Below are 14,497 nucleotides of genomic sequence, written 5' to 3' on the forward strand. Positions count from 1 at the left end.
AGTTTTTTAGCTTTTGAAAAGGTGACTTCTTCTAAAATTTCAGCCCGATCGGTTGAAAATTGCGTGAGATATCGCATCTCACACATTTTTCGCACACGAAACTATAAGGCACTTCCGTGTCGCGGTCGTGCCTAAAAAGATGCGGTGAATAATTTTGCAGCTTAAAAACTTTTTGAGCGATTTCAAAAGTAAGTATTAAGCTCAAGTTCAATTATATAATAAATAAATAAATAAATATATATATATATATATATATATATATATATACACACACATTTGCATATTAGTACCGATGTCGATGCGAGTTGAGCGTTATGAGATAAGCTTATAATTGCCCGTTCAGTTTACCAAACTCACTCGTGACACAGCTATTATAATGATAATTACTATATATTATAAGGATGTCTAAACGAACCGCAATAAGTAAGTATGCGTGAGCACTACACGTACGTTAGACGTACATACTTACGATCGCAAATATTGACACTCACACAGCTATATCCTATATTAAAAACGCGCGATCTGTTGGTGAGCCACCAGACTATATTACAGTACATAATTTGGGCTTGGTCGATGAGTATATATCAACCGTATTGACGCGCCGGCATCAGACCACTCACCGCATTTATAAGCCGACCGTCAATTGCTGCAGACACATTATCACGAAAAAGCTGCCGGTGAGTAGTTCATTTGTTGATTTGTATATTTACGCGCTCAATGGCGTGAATAGAATTAACTTTATCAATACGCTTCCGGCGATGATTAACTCGGTATCTACAATAATAGCTTTTATAATCTTGATAAATGCTTTTTTATACAATATTTTTGAATCTTGAAAGTTGAAACCGGCTACTACTACTACTCAAAGTCTTTATTGATCATTTACGTGGAGCACGTAGCATCATGGTCGTCGGCAAGAAATTTGTGTTCGCCAAGCACTTTGTGGGTGAGCCAAAAGATGGTGATTTAGTCTTGGAAACTTTTGAAGTACCACCCGTTAAAGATGGAGGTAAGTAATAATTGCACAGACTCTCGCGTCACAAACACCTAATCGGTTTAACAAAAAATCAGATGACACAGTTAACTCTCGTGTCATGTCAGTTGCAAATAGTGAGTTAAAACAATTAATAATCGCGCAATTATAGCTAGAAAAAACGAAATAGTATACGTTTTTGAAAAAGAATAGAATATTTGTTTAACTATTGTTAAATAAACACAGCAAAATCATATCTTAAAATGATAACGTCCATTAATAACTTAAACGATTAGCAAGCCGCTTTTTTTTTTTTTTTTTTTTTTTACATGGTATTTGGAACTCGAAAGTTCAACATCGCCTCATCTACGCAAGCCTTCCACGCTACCCTATCTTGTGTCAACCCCACCCAAGATTCACCTCTCCGATCGACACCCACCCGTCCTATTTCTACTAGATCCGCTTTTACGTTGTCCTCCCATCTACGTCTAGGTCTACCTAGAGGTCGCGTTACCATCGGCCTGCCCTTCATGACACGCGCTGCCGTACGGTCGTCTCCCATTCTCGCTACGTGTCCTGCCCATCCCAATCTGCGCGATTTCATTATTCTGTTAATATTTGGTGACGCGTACAGATTGTGTAACTCATCATTGTGTAGTCTCCTCCATTCCCCGGTTTCCTCATCTTTCTTCGGCCCGTATATTTTTCGCAAGACTTTATTTTCAAATACCCTAAAACGGTTGTCCGCCTGCTTAGTGAGAGCCCACGTTTCGCACCCGTACAGCACCACCGGCAGTATTATTGTCCTGTATATTCTTATTTTAACGTTTTTAGACAACAGCCTCGACTTAAGTAAATTACGCACGGCGTAGAAGCAAGCATTACCCGAATGGAGTCTCTTATTTATTTCGACATTAATCTCGTTTCTATCATTTATGGTCGTACCCAGATACCTGAATTCGCTAACCTTTTCAAAAGTAAAATTCCCAACTCTGAGATCTTCCTCCCCTCTGCAGATGCCTAGCTTATCCACAATCATATACTTTGTTTTTGATTCACTCACTTCTAACCCTGTATACTCCACCGCTTTTATGAGGATTTCCGCGTTTCTTGCTACCGTTTCCCTACAATCCCCCAGTATATCCAAATCATCTGCGTAGCCTAGTATCTGCGTTGTTCCATTAAGCGTTGCGCCCATCTGGCTAACCTGCATTTTTCTAACGGCATACTCTAACGTTAAGTTGAACAGCACCGTAGAGAGTCCATCCCCTTGTTTTAAACCATCGCGTATCATGAAGGGTTCTGATACATTACCGCCTACTCGGACCTTTCCCGTGCTTCCGTTCAGACATATTTGAATTAATCTCACGAGTTTTTTCGGTACACCGAGAAGTACTAGAATTTGATACATTTTGCTTCGCTTAATAGAGTCGTACGCTTTTTTAAAATCTATAAATAGTTGGTGTATGGTTTCGCAAAATTCCCACTTTTTCTCTAACAACTGTCTTATGGTAAACATTTGATCACTCGTCGATCTGTTGCGCCGAAATCCGCACTGATAATCTCCTACTATATCTTCCGCGAATGGAGTGAGTCTAGCTTGTATTACGTTTGACAGAACTTTGTAGCACGTTGCTAAAAGTGAAATACCCCTATAGTTATTGCAGTCTGTCTTATCCCCCTTTTTAAAAATCGTTATAATGATAGATTCCTTCCAATTTTCGGGTATTGTTTCATTTTTCCAGATGGCACATACTAGTTTATAGATTTTGAAAGTGAGCTCGACGCCCCCATATTTGAGTAACTCAGCTGGTATAGAATCATTTCCCGCGGCTTTGTTGTTTTTTAGTTTTTTAATCGCGGCCTCTACTTCTTGGTAGCTCGGTTCCTCCACGTGGGGTTCAGCAGTGTGAATTTCGTCCCCTAATTCTTCGCTATTTTCGTGCACGTTTAATAATTTATCGAAATAATTTTTCCACAGCGACAGTAATTCGTTGTCATTTGTTACGAGGTCCCCGTTTTCGTCCTTCATTAATTGCGCTCTACTCCTAAAACCCTTTCTGATGGCGTTAATCCCTCTGTATATTTCGCGGGGGTTATTTTCCTTACTGTTAGTTTCTATTCTCCTAATAAGATTCTTTTGATACTCCCGCTTCTTATTTCTGTAGATCGCGCTCGTCCGTTTCCTTACGTTAGAATACTCTTCTACGGTCCTATCGCTTCTATTTTGTAAGCTATCTAATTTAGCCTTTTTGCGCCTTTCAAACCAGAGTTCGCACTCTTCGTCAAACCATGGTTTGCTCTTTGGCTTTTTCTTTTTACCCAGTACTTTGTTCGCGGCCTCTTTTACCGTTTTTTCGATGTCCCCCCATAAGCTATCCGGTTCGTCATTCCCCTCCGGCGATGTGTTTGCTTCTTCAAGTGCCTGAAACCTGTTATTAATTTCTATCTGGTACCTAATTCGCTCTGTTCTATCTCGTAGTTTCTCAATATCGAAGCTTTCTACCTTGTTTGCTCGCTTACTATTTTGATTCGCTACTAGTCTAGCTCTTAATTTGGCTACTACTAGGAAGTGGTCCGAGTCGCTATCTGCCGCTCTGTAAGCCCTTACGTCAAGAACATTAGTATGACGTCTTTTTTCAATGAGGAAATGATCAATTTGGTTCTGTGTGGCCCCGTCCGGCGATGTTCACGTTGCCTTGTGTATGTTCTTGTGCTTAAAACACGTAGTTTTGATTATAAGATCTTTTGCCGCCGCGAAATTTATGACCCTAATACCGTTATCATTGCTGGCTTCGTGCAGGCTTTCCTTACCTATAGTAGGCCTAAACATTTCCTCCCTACCTATTTTAGCATTGAAATCGCCTAATACTATTCTTGTGTCGTAAGACGCGAACTAGTCGATTACCTGCTCTAAAGTTTCGTAATAGAGATCCTTAGCTTCTTCTTCTTTGTCCTCCGTAGGACAGTGTACATTAATAAATACATATCTATACCATTCACCTTCGATAATGATGTACGAGAGCCTATCATTGACGGATTTGAAACTTTTAACCGAATGTATGATGCTTTTGCTTACGAGAAATCCGGTGCCTAGAGATCCCCCACTCCCGGCCCCATACAGGTACGTGAAGTTACCCGATGCTAGTACTCCGCCATCTGGCCACCGCGATTCCTGTATTGCTACCAAATCTAGATTGTACCTATCAGCTTCCTTTACGAGTTCTTTAAACGCACCTGCTCTGTATAGACTGCGAACATTCCAAGTTCCGACCCTTAAGTCCCTTTTGGTTCGGATTTGATTTTTTTGAGCCATGATGTTATGTTAAACCCGCGCGCTTCGGATCCTGTTCCGATCGCAGGTGAGTCCACCGTTCTAGAGGTGATAACCCCCATACCTCTCTAGAACTAAGTATGAGAGCTTTCCGACTTTGACGAGGACAGTGTCAATTCGTCGTCAGACACACTACGGTTTCATTCTCGCATCCTAACGCCCCCCTGCAAGGCAGCGCGCCTTCGCTGGCATCGTTACCGCGTAAGACCAGGTGACGAATCATTCTACACATCCCCTTTCGGGGCAGTTGTCATCGCTCCCGCATCCTCCTCGGCAGCAGGATTTTTGCCCATCTTTGTAATGTGTGATGAAAGAGATAGATTGAGAGATAAGAGATAATGTGAAGTGTTTTTGTTGTTGTGGTGCTTGCGTAGTGTTTCTAGATGAATGCGTTCGACAGTGTGGGCTCATCACACCCACGCCTGTTCCTATCGGCTGTCCGCGGCTGCTTATTCAATTTATTCGCAGCTAACCTCTTTCTCAGGGGCTGTTCCTCTATCCGCAACCTAAGGACGCGCTGTGTAGTGGTGATAGGCACCCACCCGTCCGATCTGGACGACAACGCCCAAGACCCGCTTAGGGTAGCGGCATTATAACAGTAGCAAGCCGCTTTAGCATAAATAATATAAAAATAAATTCAACATGCATGTTCCAATTGTAAACTTATACTGTAAACTAATTTCTCGCAGAGATCCTGGTCGAAGCCGAGTACTTGTCCGTGGACCCGTACATGCGACCTTACACCGCACGTATGCCCACAGGCATCACTATGATCGGCTCTCAAGTGGCCAAAATCGTCGAGTCGAAAAATCCAAACTACCCGGTTGGCAAAAAAATCGTAGGAAACCTTGGCTGGATCACCCACTCGGTACTTAACCCCGACGACACGCCGAAAAACACGCTGGTGTCGCAAAAGCCTTATCTCTTACCGGACTTGGAACCGCTGTCCTCGTCTCTTGCTCTAGGGATGCTGGGAATGCCAGGGTCGGTATACAAAAATGCTGATATTACATAATTCAAGTGCACCTTCTCCATCGACGAAAAATAATATATCATATTATTTTTTCACTCCAGAAACACTGCCTACTTCGGCTTTCTAGAAATCTGCAAGCCAAAAGCAGGCGAAACGGTGGTGATCAGCGGCGCTGCCGGAGCAGTTGGATCTCACGTTGGTCAAATCGCCAAGATACTGGGACTCAAAGTCATCGGTATCGCCGGCACCGCGGCCAAGTGCAACTGGCTCGTCGATGAACTCGGCTTCGACCAGGCGATAAACTACAAGACTGACGACATTGCCGCTTGTTTGAAGAAAGCCGCGCCCAACGGAGTTGACTGCTATTTCGATAATGTGAGGAAATATCGGCTGTTTTTACCCTATAGTTAAAATTCTTGATCGTACAATATTGTTATAATCATTTGTTTCGATGGAATGCCATGCATATGGAGTTTAAATGCAAGGTTTTCGTTTGATTATAAGAATAGCTAACTAATAACGAGTCATATAATAAATATTTTCCATTGATTTCTGCTTCAGGTTGGCGGAGAAATTTCCAGCTTGGTCATTAACCATATGAACGACTACGGCCGAGTTTCTGTGTGCGGTTGCATTTCCTCTTACAATAACAATCTCGACTATGCGGTAAACGAGATACCAAAGGCTACGATAATCCAGCCTGCGGTCGTGTTTCACCAACTGAAAATAGAAGGCTTCATCGTCATGAAATGGGCCGACAGATGGCTGGAGGGAATCCAGAAGAATCTCGCTTGGATCCGCGAAGGAAACATCAAGTACAAGGAAACCGTCACCGAAGGCTTCGATAATATGTTCAAGGCTTTCACGGGAATGCTCAAGGGAGAGAATACTGGAAAAGCTATTGTTAAGGTTTAAATTAATGTACTGATAATAATAATCGTGATACATTACATAACATTTATACAGTGTAAGATGTTATGCATATATTTTTGTAATATTTTAATAAAATCATGAGATCGAATAAGAATAGCTCTGATTCTTTTGTAATTATCGTGATGTTATACTCGTGATTTATTATAAATTTCACCAAAAAAGTCTCGAGCAAACTCAAGAGAATGGATATATCTAGAAAATATAGCTTATATTATAAGGAAAGGGTCATTTTGCGAAATATCTCGGTGACACTCACAATCGTTTGATAATATATGATCGAGATACGCATGCTCAACTTTGTTGACGTGTTTTCAATATTCGCCCCCTAGATAAGTGCGCGTACAGTGGAAGACTTTACGAATGCAACATTTGAATAAATAGAAGAGCATTTTGGTGCAAAGGTACAAAAGATAGTTAAGATAGTTAGAAGTAGCTGATGACAAATCATTTACCAAAGTAAGAGCGAAAACGATTAGAAATCGAGCATACATCAAATAGCAGTCACGAAACTAAGTTAGTTAAATTAGAAGATAAACTCTACAACTTGAGAGATTTAGAAAAAGAAATACAAGATGGCTGGTCAATTAAGGGAATGAATAAATATTTTAAAGTATGAGTTTTGTAAAATTTTTAATCTATTAATTTATCCTAAAAGTAAGCCAATTTCGCTTGGAACGAATACAAATCAATTTTATCATATGTTTTTATATAACTTATAAAAAAAACACCTTCTTTACAGTGGACAAAGTTGGCTGTGATTAATTAAAAGGTACAAATTTAAAATTAGCAATAGTTGTTGGATGATATGCTTATAAAACATTCTCAAACCAAAGGAAAATTGTAGTGATAAAGATGTTACACACATAGACGACAAAAATAATAATAAATTAAGCAACGAATATATGTACAAACGATTTTATATGTCAAATTAAAATAACAAAAAAGCTTAACAAATTATACATTATATACATTTCTTAAATTATTTAATATCAAGATGGTATTTCAATGCACATGCTTTTAATAAAAAGCTTTCATATATTTTGCTAATGACTCTACTTGCTCATGAGTCATGTAGCATTGTAAAGAGATGCACAAATACCTCCGACTGATCGATGCCCCCCCAAAGGCCCAAGCGTAGAGTCGTTCTTTCTCCTGCTCTCTTGCTGGCAGCGCAGAACTCTATCGCAGCTTTTCGCAAGAAGCTACCCTCACGCTTTCACCCACGCTACGCTACCTCCCCCACAAACGTATAGCGTCCCTCCTATCGCATCTAGCTCTCGACTCATCCCTCAAGCGATAGACGCTCGACTCAAGCGTAGCGTCCCTCTCATGCACACACATACGCTGATACTCTATAGGCTATCGATCTATCATGCTTACTGTTCACATCTTTACACGCACAGCTACACACACGCATACCTAATACACATACTCTTAATCCCGCATACATATATAGCATCATGTTCAATAAACGATCTATATTTTATGCATATTAAGCCTATTATATAATCTAGCTTCGGTTATTATGTTATTGAATTCGCAATTTGTAATCATCGTGCTGTTGTACTCGGGAATGTTATAAATTTCACCAAAAAATATCTTAAGCAAAATCAAAAGAATGAAGTTTATATCATGAGGAAAAAATTGTTTTGATAAATGTCTCGGTGACACCTATTATCGTTTGGCAATATAATATGATCGCGGTGTGTACGCTCCACTTTGTTTACGTATATTTCTATATAATATTCGTCTCCCAGATTAGCGTGCGCGCTTCTCTAACATATCGCGTAGTCAGTCAATGACGAATCGTTCAGACTACCTGATTATCTTACAAATAAAATGTATACTCTAAAAAGTTACACGGATTAATTGTACTTATAATTAAAAGTTGTTTGCAACAGTCGCAAATTCAAGTTTTGCAATTTCAAAATCGTACAAACCTATATAGCCAAGATAACCAATTCATCTCTCCGTAAGCAATTCCCAGACTCGAATTAAGCCAGTGTATATTCGGGGTTAAATTTTTTTCAAGCATAACCCGATAAAAATAAAAATACTTATTCCATCCAAACATCATGGTTGTCGCAAAAAAGTTCGTTATTCGCAAGGCGTTCGATGGAGAGCCAAAATCAAGCGATTTAGCTTTGGTGGAAGAGACTTTGCAGCCCGTCAAAGAAGGCGGTTCGTGTTAGCAACAAATATCACATCGCATACATCAATTATAACGCATAGGCTTATGTATGTATTCGTTTTAGAAATAATGGTCCAAGCCGAGTACATCTCTGTGGATCCGTACATGCGACCGTTTAGTGTACACCAAGCAGTCGGTTCGACCATGATCGGCATTCAGGTGGCCAGAGTCATCGAGACGAAACACCCAAAGTACCCCGTCGACAAAAGAGTCGTAGCGTTTTTGGGCTGGCGAACTCACGCTGTGTTCAATCCTGACGTGTCGCTTGGCTACGGGATGATCAAGCACAAAACCTACAGCTTACCGAACTTTGACGATCTGCCCGCGTCGCTGGCCTTAGGAGTTCTTGGGTTACCTGGGTAATATACACACATATTTAATAATCATCGTGCAGCGAAAAAACATGACAATATAACGACAAGTTAAAATAGTTCTTCGTCGTTAGAATCGCTGCATACTTCGGATTCTTGGAAATCTGCAAACCACAGCCGTTCGAAACACTCGTGGTGAGCAGCGCGGCCGGAGCTATCGGCTCCCACGTCGGTCAGATAGCCAAGATTCTCGGTCTCAGGACTATCGGTATCACCGATTCGGATACCAAGGGCAAATGGCTCGTCGACGAGTTGGGCTTCGACGCGGCGATCAACTACAAGACGGAGAACGTCGTGGAGGCGCTGAAAAGAGCTGCGCCCGATGGGGTCGACTGCTATTTTGACAACGTAATTATATAACTCAAATATACAACCATGAAGCATCATTAGAAACGAAAATATTTCATTATTGTATATAGGTAGGCGGCGAAATCTCCAGTGCGGTAATCAGTCAGATGCGGATCCACGGAAGGATATCGGTCTGCGGCAGCGTCTCTTGCTACAACAGTGGTGACATTCTGCGTCACGAGGTTCTGCCGAAAGCGACTGCCCTTCAGCCGGCCCTCACGTCTCTCCAGTTGAAAATGGAAGGTTTTTTCGTAACTCGATGGACCTCGGTGTGGTACGAGGGCATCGAGAAAAATCTCGCTTGGATTCGCGAAGGAAAATTGCGCTACAAGGAGACCATTACCTACGGCTTCGAAAATACCTTCGAAGCTTTCGTTGGAATGCTGCGAGGTGAAAACGTTGGCAAAGCTATCGTTAAGCTGTAAAATTAGCTAGATTATTTACCTGCAATCGCATTTATGCATATATACATTGTCGCTGTTGATTTTGTAATTGATATCGAATATTATATTGTTAAACTTGAATATATATATATATATATATATATATATATATATATATATATATATATTATGTTTTGTTAAATAAATATAAACTTACTTTAGTGTTATGTATAATTCACGCTTGTTGAATAGCAACAAGTGAACAAGTGCTAGGGTTATATATATATATATATATATATATATATATATATATATATATATATATATATATATATATACTTATGATTCTGATTTAGCTATAAATTTGTTGCTAGAGCTGTTTTAATCGTTCGCGGATAAAGCTTTGGGCTTGTTGAATAGCAACAAGTGAACAAGTGCTAGGGTTATATATATATATATATATATATATATATATATATATATATATATATATATATATATATATATATATATATATATATACTTATGATTCTGATTTAGCTATAAATTTGTTGCTAGAGCTGTTTTAATCGTTCGCGGATAAAGCTTTGGGCGAGAGAAAGTCGATGTTGGGAATCGTAGGCGATTAAAACTGTTGCCAACTTGTGATGAAAGTCAAAAATTTATTTGCGAAAAATATTATGTACATATGATATAGGCTAGTAGTTTATTCTTTCCCCATCGATATTTACAATTAAAGAATTATTTGAATTTCAATGTATTATTGTTTTAAAAAATGCAATGTTGGCGAACTACACGTTTTAAAAGTACGTTTTATGCTTTCAAGGATTCAGGAATTAATTTATAAAATAATACTCAAAGAATATTTATTTTTGTGATGGAAAGCAAAAAAATAATCTAAAAATTTGTTAGCAATATTCAACGCGAGCGTCTTACTCATTAATATTACTATCAAAATAAACATTGCAATTTATAGTAGACTATAGCTTTATGTTCACACAGCTTTGCAGTTAGTTCTTTGTTTCTTAGAGTAGCTATTACTTACTTAAACATCACGTTTTTTATTTCTCTTAATAAATCAATCGAACATTGAATAGGGAGTGTTTATTATTTCAAATTTCGCGCCATTAGTGGGCGAAAGTCCCACTATCATGGCCGCCGCTGCTACCTGCAGTTCACGGATGTGAGCTGACGTGTCTTGTATTTTTGTTGAATTTACTAACAATTCCAGCAGAATGAATGCTTTTAAACGCGACAAAAAGGAAGAGGAAGATGGTGAGCATTATTTTTTCTATGATGCAGACGACTTATTTTGTCTGTACAGCAAGTATCGATCGGTGAAAGTTTATAATGAGGTTAATCTTGTCTACCTGTTTGACAGCTCCCAAACACATGTCTTTACAAAAATAAACCATAAGCATGTCAATTGACACAACTGTCGACTGCACTGATTCTCTAACTTTTATAATTTTCCTTTGTTAAAGGGGGCAATCCATTCCAGAACCTGGAAAAGACTACTGTGCTGCAGGAAGCTCGTACCTTCAATGACACGCCAGTAAATCCAAGAAAATGTGCCCATATTTTGACAAAAATCTTGTATCTGCTGAATCAGGGCGAGCAGCTTGGAACAACAGAGGCTACAGAGGCTTTCTTCGCTATGACAAAGCTTTTTCAATCTCGCGATGTTGTACTGCGAAGACTAGTTTATTTGGGCATCAAAGAGTTGAGCTCCATTGCTGAGGATGTCATCATTGTGACATCAAGTTTGACTAAGGACATGACAGGAAAGGAGGATCTCTACAGGGCTGCTGCTATCCGAGCATTATGCACTATTACAGATGGTGCAATGTTGGCTACTATTGAAAGATACATGAAGCAAGCTATCGTTGATCGATCTCCAGCAGTGTCAAGTGCTGCGCTGGTTTCCACTGTGCATCTCAAAAATGTATCGGGAGATGTTGCCAGAAGATGGGCGAACGAAGCTCAAGAAGCTCTGAATTCCGATAATATCATGGTGCAATATCATGCTCTAGGTGTACTTTACCAGGCTAGGAAATCAGATAAGCATGCTGTTATCAAACTAGTAGCCAAATTGATGAGATCTAGTCTTAAGAGCCCTTACGCAGCATGTTTGTTGATAAGGATGGCTTGCAAACTTTTGGATGAGGTTGATGAAGGCACTGAGCTTTTGGAGTTTATTGAATCCTGCATTCGTCACAAGTCAGAAATGGTGGTTTACGAGGCTGCACATGCATTGATCAACCTTGGAAGGAGTAGTACCAGAGAGATTGCATCTGCTATCAGTGTCTTGCAGTTGTTCTGTGGCTCCCCAAAGCCAGCTCTTAGATTTGCTGCTGTTCGTACCCTGAACAAAGTAGCAATGACCCATCCAGCAGCTGTGACTGCTTGTAATTTAGATTTAGAAAATTTGATCACAGATTCTAATAGATCGATTGCTACTCTAGCTATCACCACCTTATTGAAAACTGGAGCAGAGAGTTCTGTTGATCGTCTGATGAAACAGATTGCAACATTTGTATCAGAAATCTCGGATGAGTTCAAGGTTGTTGTTGTACAGGCTATCAGGTATATTGGTTATTTTCAACATTTCCTATTACTGTTATTTAATCAGATCTCATTCTATCAATCATATACTTTACAATCATCACTTTTCCAGAGCTCTTTGCCAAAAGTTCCCTCGCAAACATGCAGTCCTAATGAACTTCCTATCTGCCATGCTGAGAGATGAGGGAGGGCTTGAATATAAAGCAGCAATAGCGGATACCATAATTGCAGTGATGGAGGGTAATGCAGAAGCTAAAGAAGCTGGACTAGCACACCTCTGTGAGTTCATTGAAGACTGTGAACACACATCGCTGGCAGTGCGCATTCTTCACCTTCTGGGTCAGGAAGGCCCTACCTCCAAACAACCCTCGCGCTATATTCGCTTCATCTACAACCGCGTCATTCTCGAAAGCGCAAGTGTAAGGGCAGCCGCTGTTACCGCTCTGGCTCACTTCGCTGCTGCTTGTCCGACTCTGTTGCCCAACATACTGGTGTTGCTTTCGCGCTGCCAGCTGGATTCCGATGACGAAGTCCGCGATCGCGCCACATATTACTGCACGATTCTACAGCAAAACGCTGACCCGACGATCCTGCCACTTGTTCAGCCGCCCCAGCTGTCCATTCCCAGCTTGGAGAGGGCATTGCGCAATTACGTCTCGTCGCCAATGGAAGAAGATTTCGACATTTCACAGGTTATTACGATGAAAATAAATTATTCTATAACTCAATTCAAGTCAATTTCGATATCAAAGTTACACTTATTGATTTTCGTGTTTGCTTCATAGATTCCACCGGCACAAACTGTAGAAGAACCTGCCCAAGAGATACTATCTGCAGTCAAACCACAACATCTGAGGTTAACGAGGGAGGAAAGCTTCGTGGAGAAGCTCAGTCAAGTTTCAGAGCTTGCAGCCATCATAAGAGACGCGCCGCTTTTCAAGTCGTCGTCTGTCTTCGAACTCACAGAATCGGAAACCGAGTACAATGTCAAATGCATCAAGCACTGTTTCGCCGACTATCTCATTTTGCAGTTTGACTGCTTAAATACCCTGGCTGATCCACTGTTGGAAGACGTTCGCGTTTCAATCGACACCCAGGACGTGTATGTATTATTATCATCATCAACTTTTACATATAATTAAACAGTTTGAATTAATGCGACGCATTTGCAGATTCACTGTTGTCTCCGAAATTCCATGCCCGCGTCTGGGATACAACGAACAAGGAACTACTTACACAGTATTGAAATTCCCTGAAGACGTTCAGTCGACCATTATTACTCTTCCTACCACGTTACGGTTCTTAGCTCGAGACTGTGATCCCAACACTGGCGTTCCAGACACCGATCAAGGATACGCCGACGAGTACATGGTAAACTATTGCCTCTTTCTCTTGCACTACTCGATGACCCTATCTCAATATTTAAATTTATTCAAAAATAATATTTCAGTTGGAAGACTTGGAGATAACGTTGCGAGACCAGATCCGAGGCTCGGCCCCGTCAAACTTCGACTTCGCGAACGCGTGGGAAGCGGCATCAGCGCGTAACTACGTGACGCACGAACAGATCTTTGCACTTGGCGCCGGAGTAACAACTCTCGAGGCGGCGATTCAGAGCCTCGTTCTCTTCCTGGGACTCGTGCCGGTCGAGAGGTCGGACCGCGTCAAATCTGGCGCGACGCAACACACGCTGCTGCTGTCGGGTGTTTTCCGCGGTGGAAAGGAAGTCCTCGCCAGGGCGAAGCTCGCTCTCACCGATCAAGTCACCATGCAGTTCACCGTACGCTCTGAAGATCCCGAGGTTGCCGAGCTCATCATCTCGTCCGTCGGTTAAAATCTTGCGACCGCCGTTGAGTTTTTTTAATGAACATTCATATAGATACGTGAAATGATTTTATGGGCGAGCGTTGAGAGCTATGATGATGATGATGATGATGATGATGATGATGATGATGATGATGATGATGATGATGATGAATTATTGAATATACTTATTGTTATAATGAGCATCAGGAGGATAGCGTGAGCCGTTTACTTTGTTGTCAATAACGTGATTATTATTATTCCAAGAATAAATGCCGTATTATTGTAAGTGCATTGTATTTTTTTATAGGTTTAACTTGTGTATTAAAATATCATAAGTCTAAATATTGGCTACTTTAGTGTGTTCCTTACTATTTTAAGGCTACCAACAATTATTTACCACTGCAAGATATTTAAAAATAGCAACATTATGCAGTTATCTCGGACACTTCGATAGCTATATCGATTTGTTTGAGTTCGTATGACTATTTAGGTTTCAAACGAGTTTACAAAAATTTCAATACATCTCATACGCATCATCACGTGGCAAACGGCAGAAAAACATACAAAAAAATGAATTTATAATTATAATTATGAATAAAAAAAAGCGATAATACAACCTT

At 40.4% G+C, this 14,497-nt stretch overlaps 3 protein-coding genes across 3 annotated transcripts; all 3 read left to right on the forward strand.

Moving 5' to 3' along the window:
- Nucleotides 1-539: 539 nt before the first annotated feature.
- Nucleotides 540-6,309, forward strand: LOC100118964 (prostaglandin reductase 1). Its single transcript, XM_031921317.1, has 5 exons — nt 540-677; nt 840-1,009; nt 4,997-5,291; nt 5,382-5,655; nt 5,842-6,309. The coding sequence occupies exons 2-5, from the start codon at nt 904-906 to the stop codon at nt 6,193-6,195; spliced, it is 1,029 nt and encodes a 342-aa protein (XP_031777177.1). The 5' UTR covers nt 540-677; nt 840-903; the 3' UTR covers nt 6,196-6,309.
- Nucleotides 6,310-7,980: 1,671 nt separating this feature from the next.
- On the forward strand, nt 7,981-10,489 carry LOC100118927 (prostaglandin reductase 1-like). Its single transcript, XM_001602741.6, has 4 exons — nt 7,981-8,394; nt 8,469-8,763; nt 8,850-9,123; nt 9,195-10,489. Exons 1-4 carry the CDS (start codon nt 8,289-8,291, stop codon nt 9,546-9,548), a joined length of 1,029 nt encoding a protein of 342 aa, XP_001602791.1. The 5' UTR covers nt 7,981-8,288; the 3' UTR covers nt 9,549-10,489.
- Nucleotides 10,490-10,644: 155 nt separating this feature from the next.
- Nucleotides 10,645-14,493, forward strand: LOC100118894 (coatomer subunit gamma). The gene is made up of 6 exons (XM_031921316.2): nt 10,645-10,781; nt 10,991-12,092; nt 12,184-12,763; nt 12,857-13,173; nt 13,244-13,442; nt 13,522-14,493. The coding sequence occupies exons 1-6, from the start codon at nt 10,742-10,744 to the stop codon at nt 13,903-13,905; spliced, it is 2,622 nt and encodes an 873-aa protein (XP_031777176.1). The 5' UTR covers nt 10,645-10,741; the 3' UTR covers nt 13,906-14,493.
- The last annotated feature ends 4 nt before the right edge of the window (nt 14,494-14,497 follow it).

This window comes from Nasonia vitripennis, chromosome 1 (genome assembly GCF_009193385.2).
Source record: "Nasonia vitripennis strain AsymCx chromosome 1, Nvit_psr_1.1, whole genome shotgun sequence".
Lineage (NCBI taxonomy): Eukaryota > Metazoa > Arthropoda > Insecta > Hymenoptera > Pteromalidae > Nasonia > Nasonia vitripennis.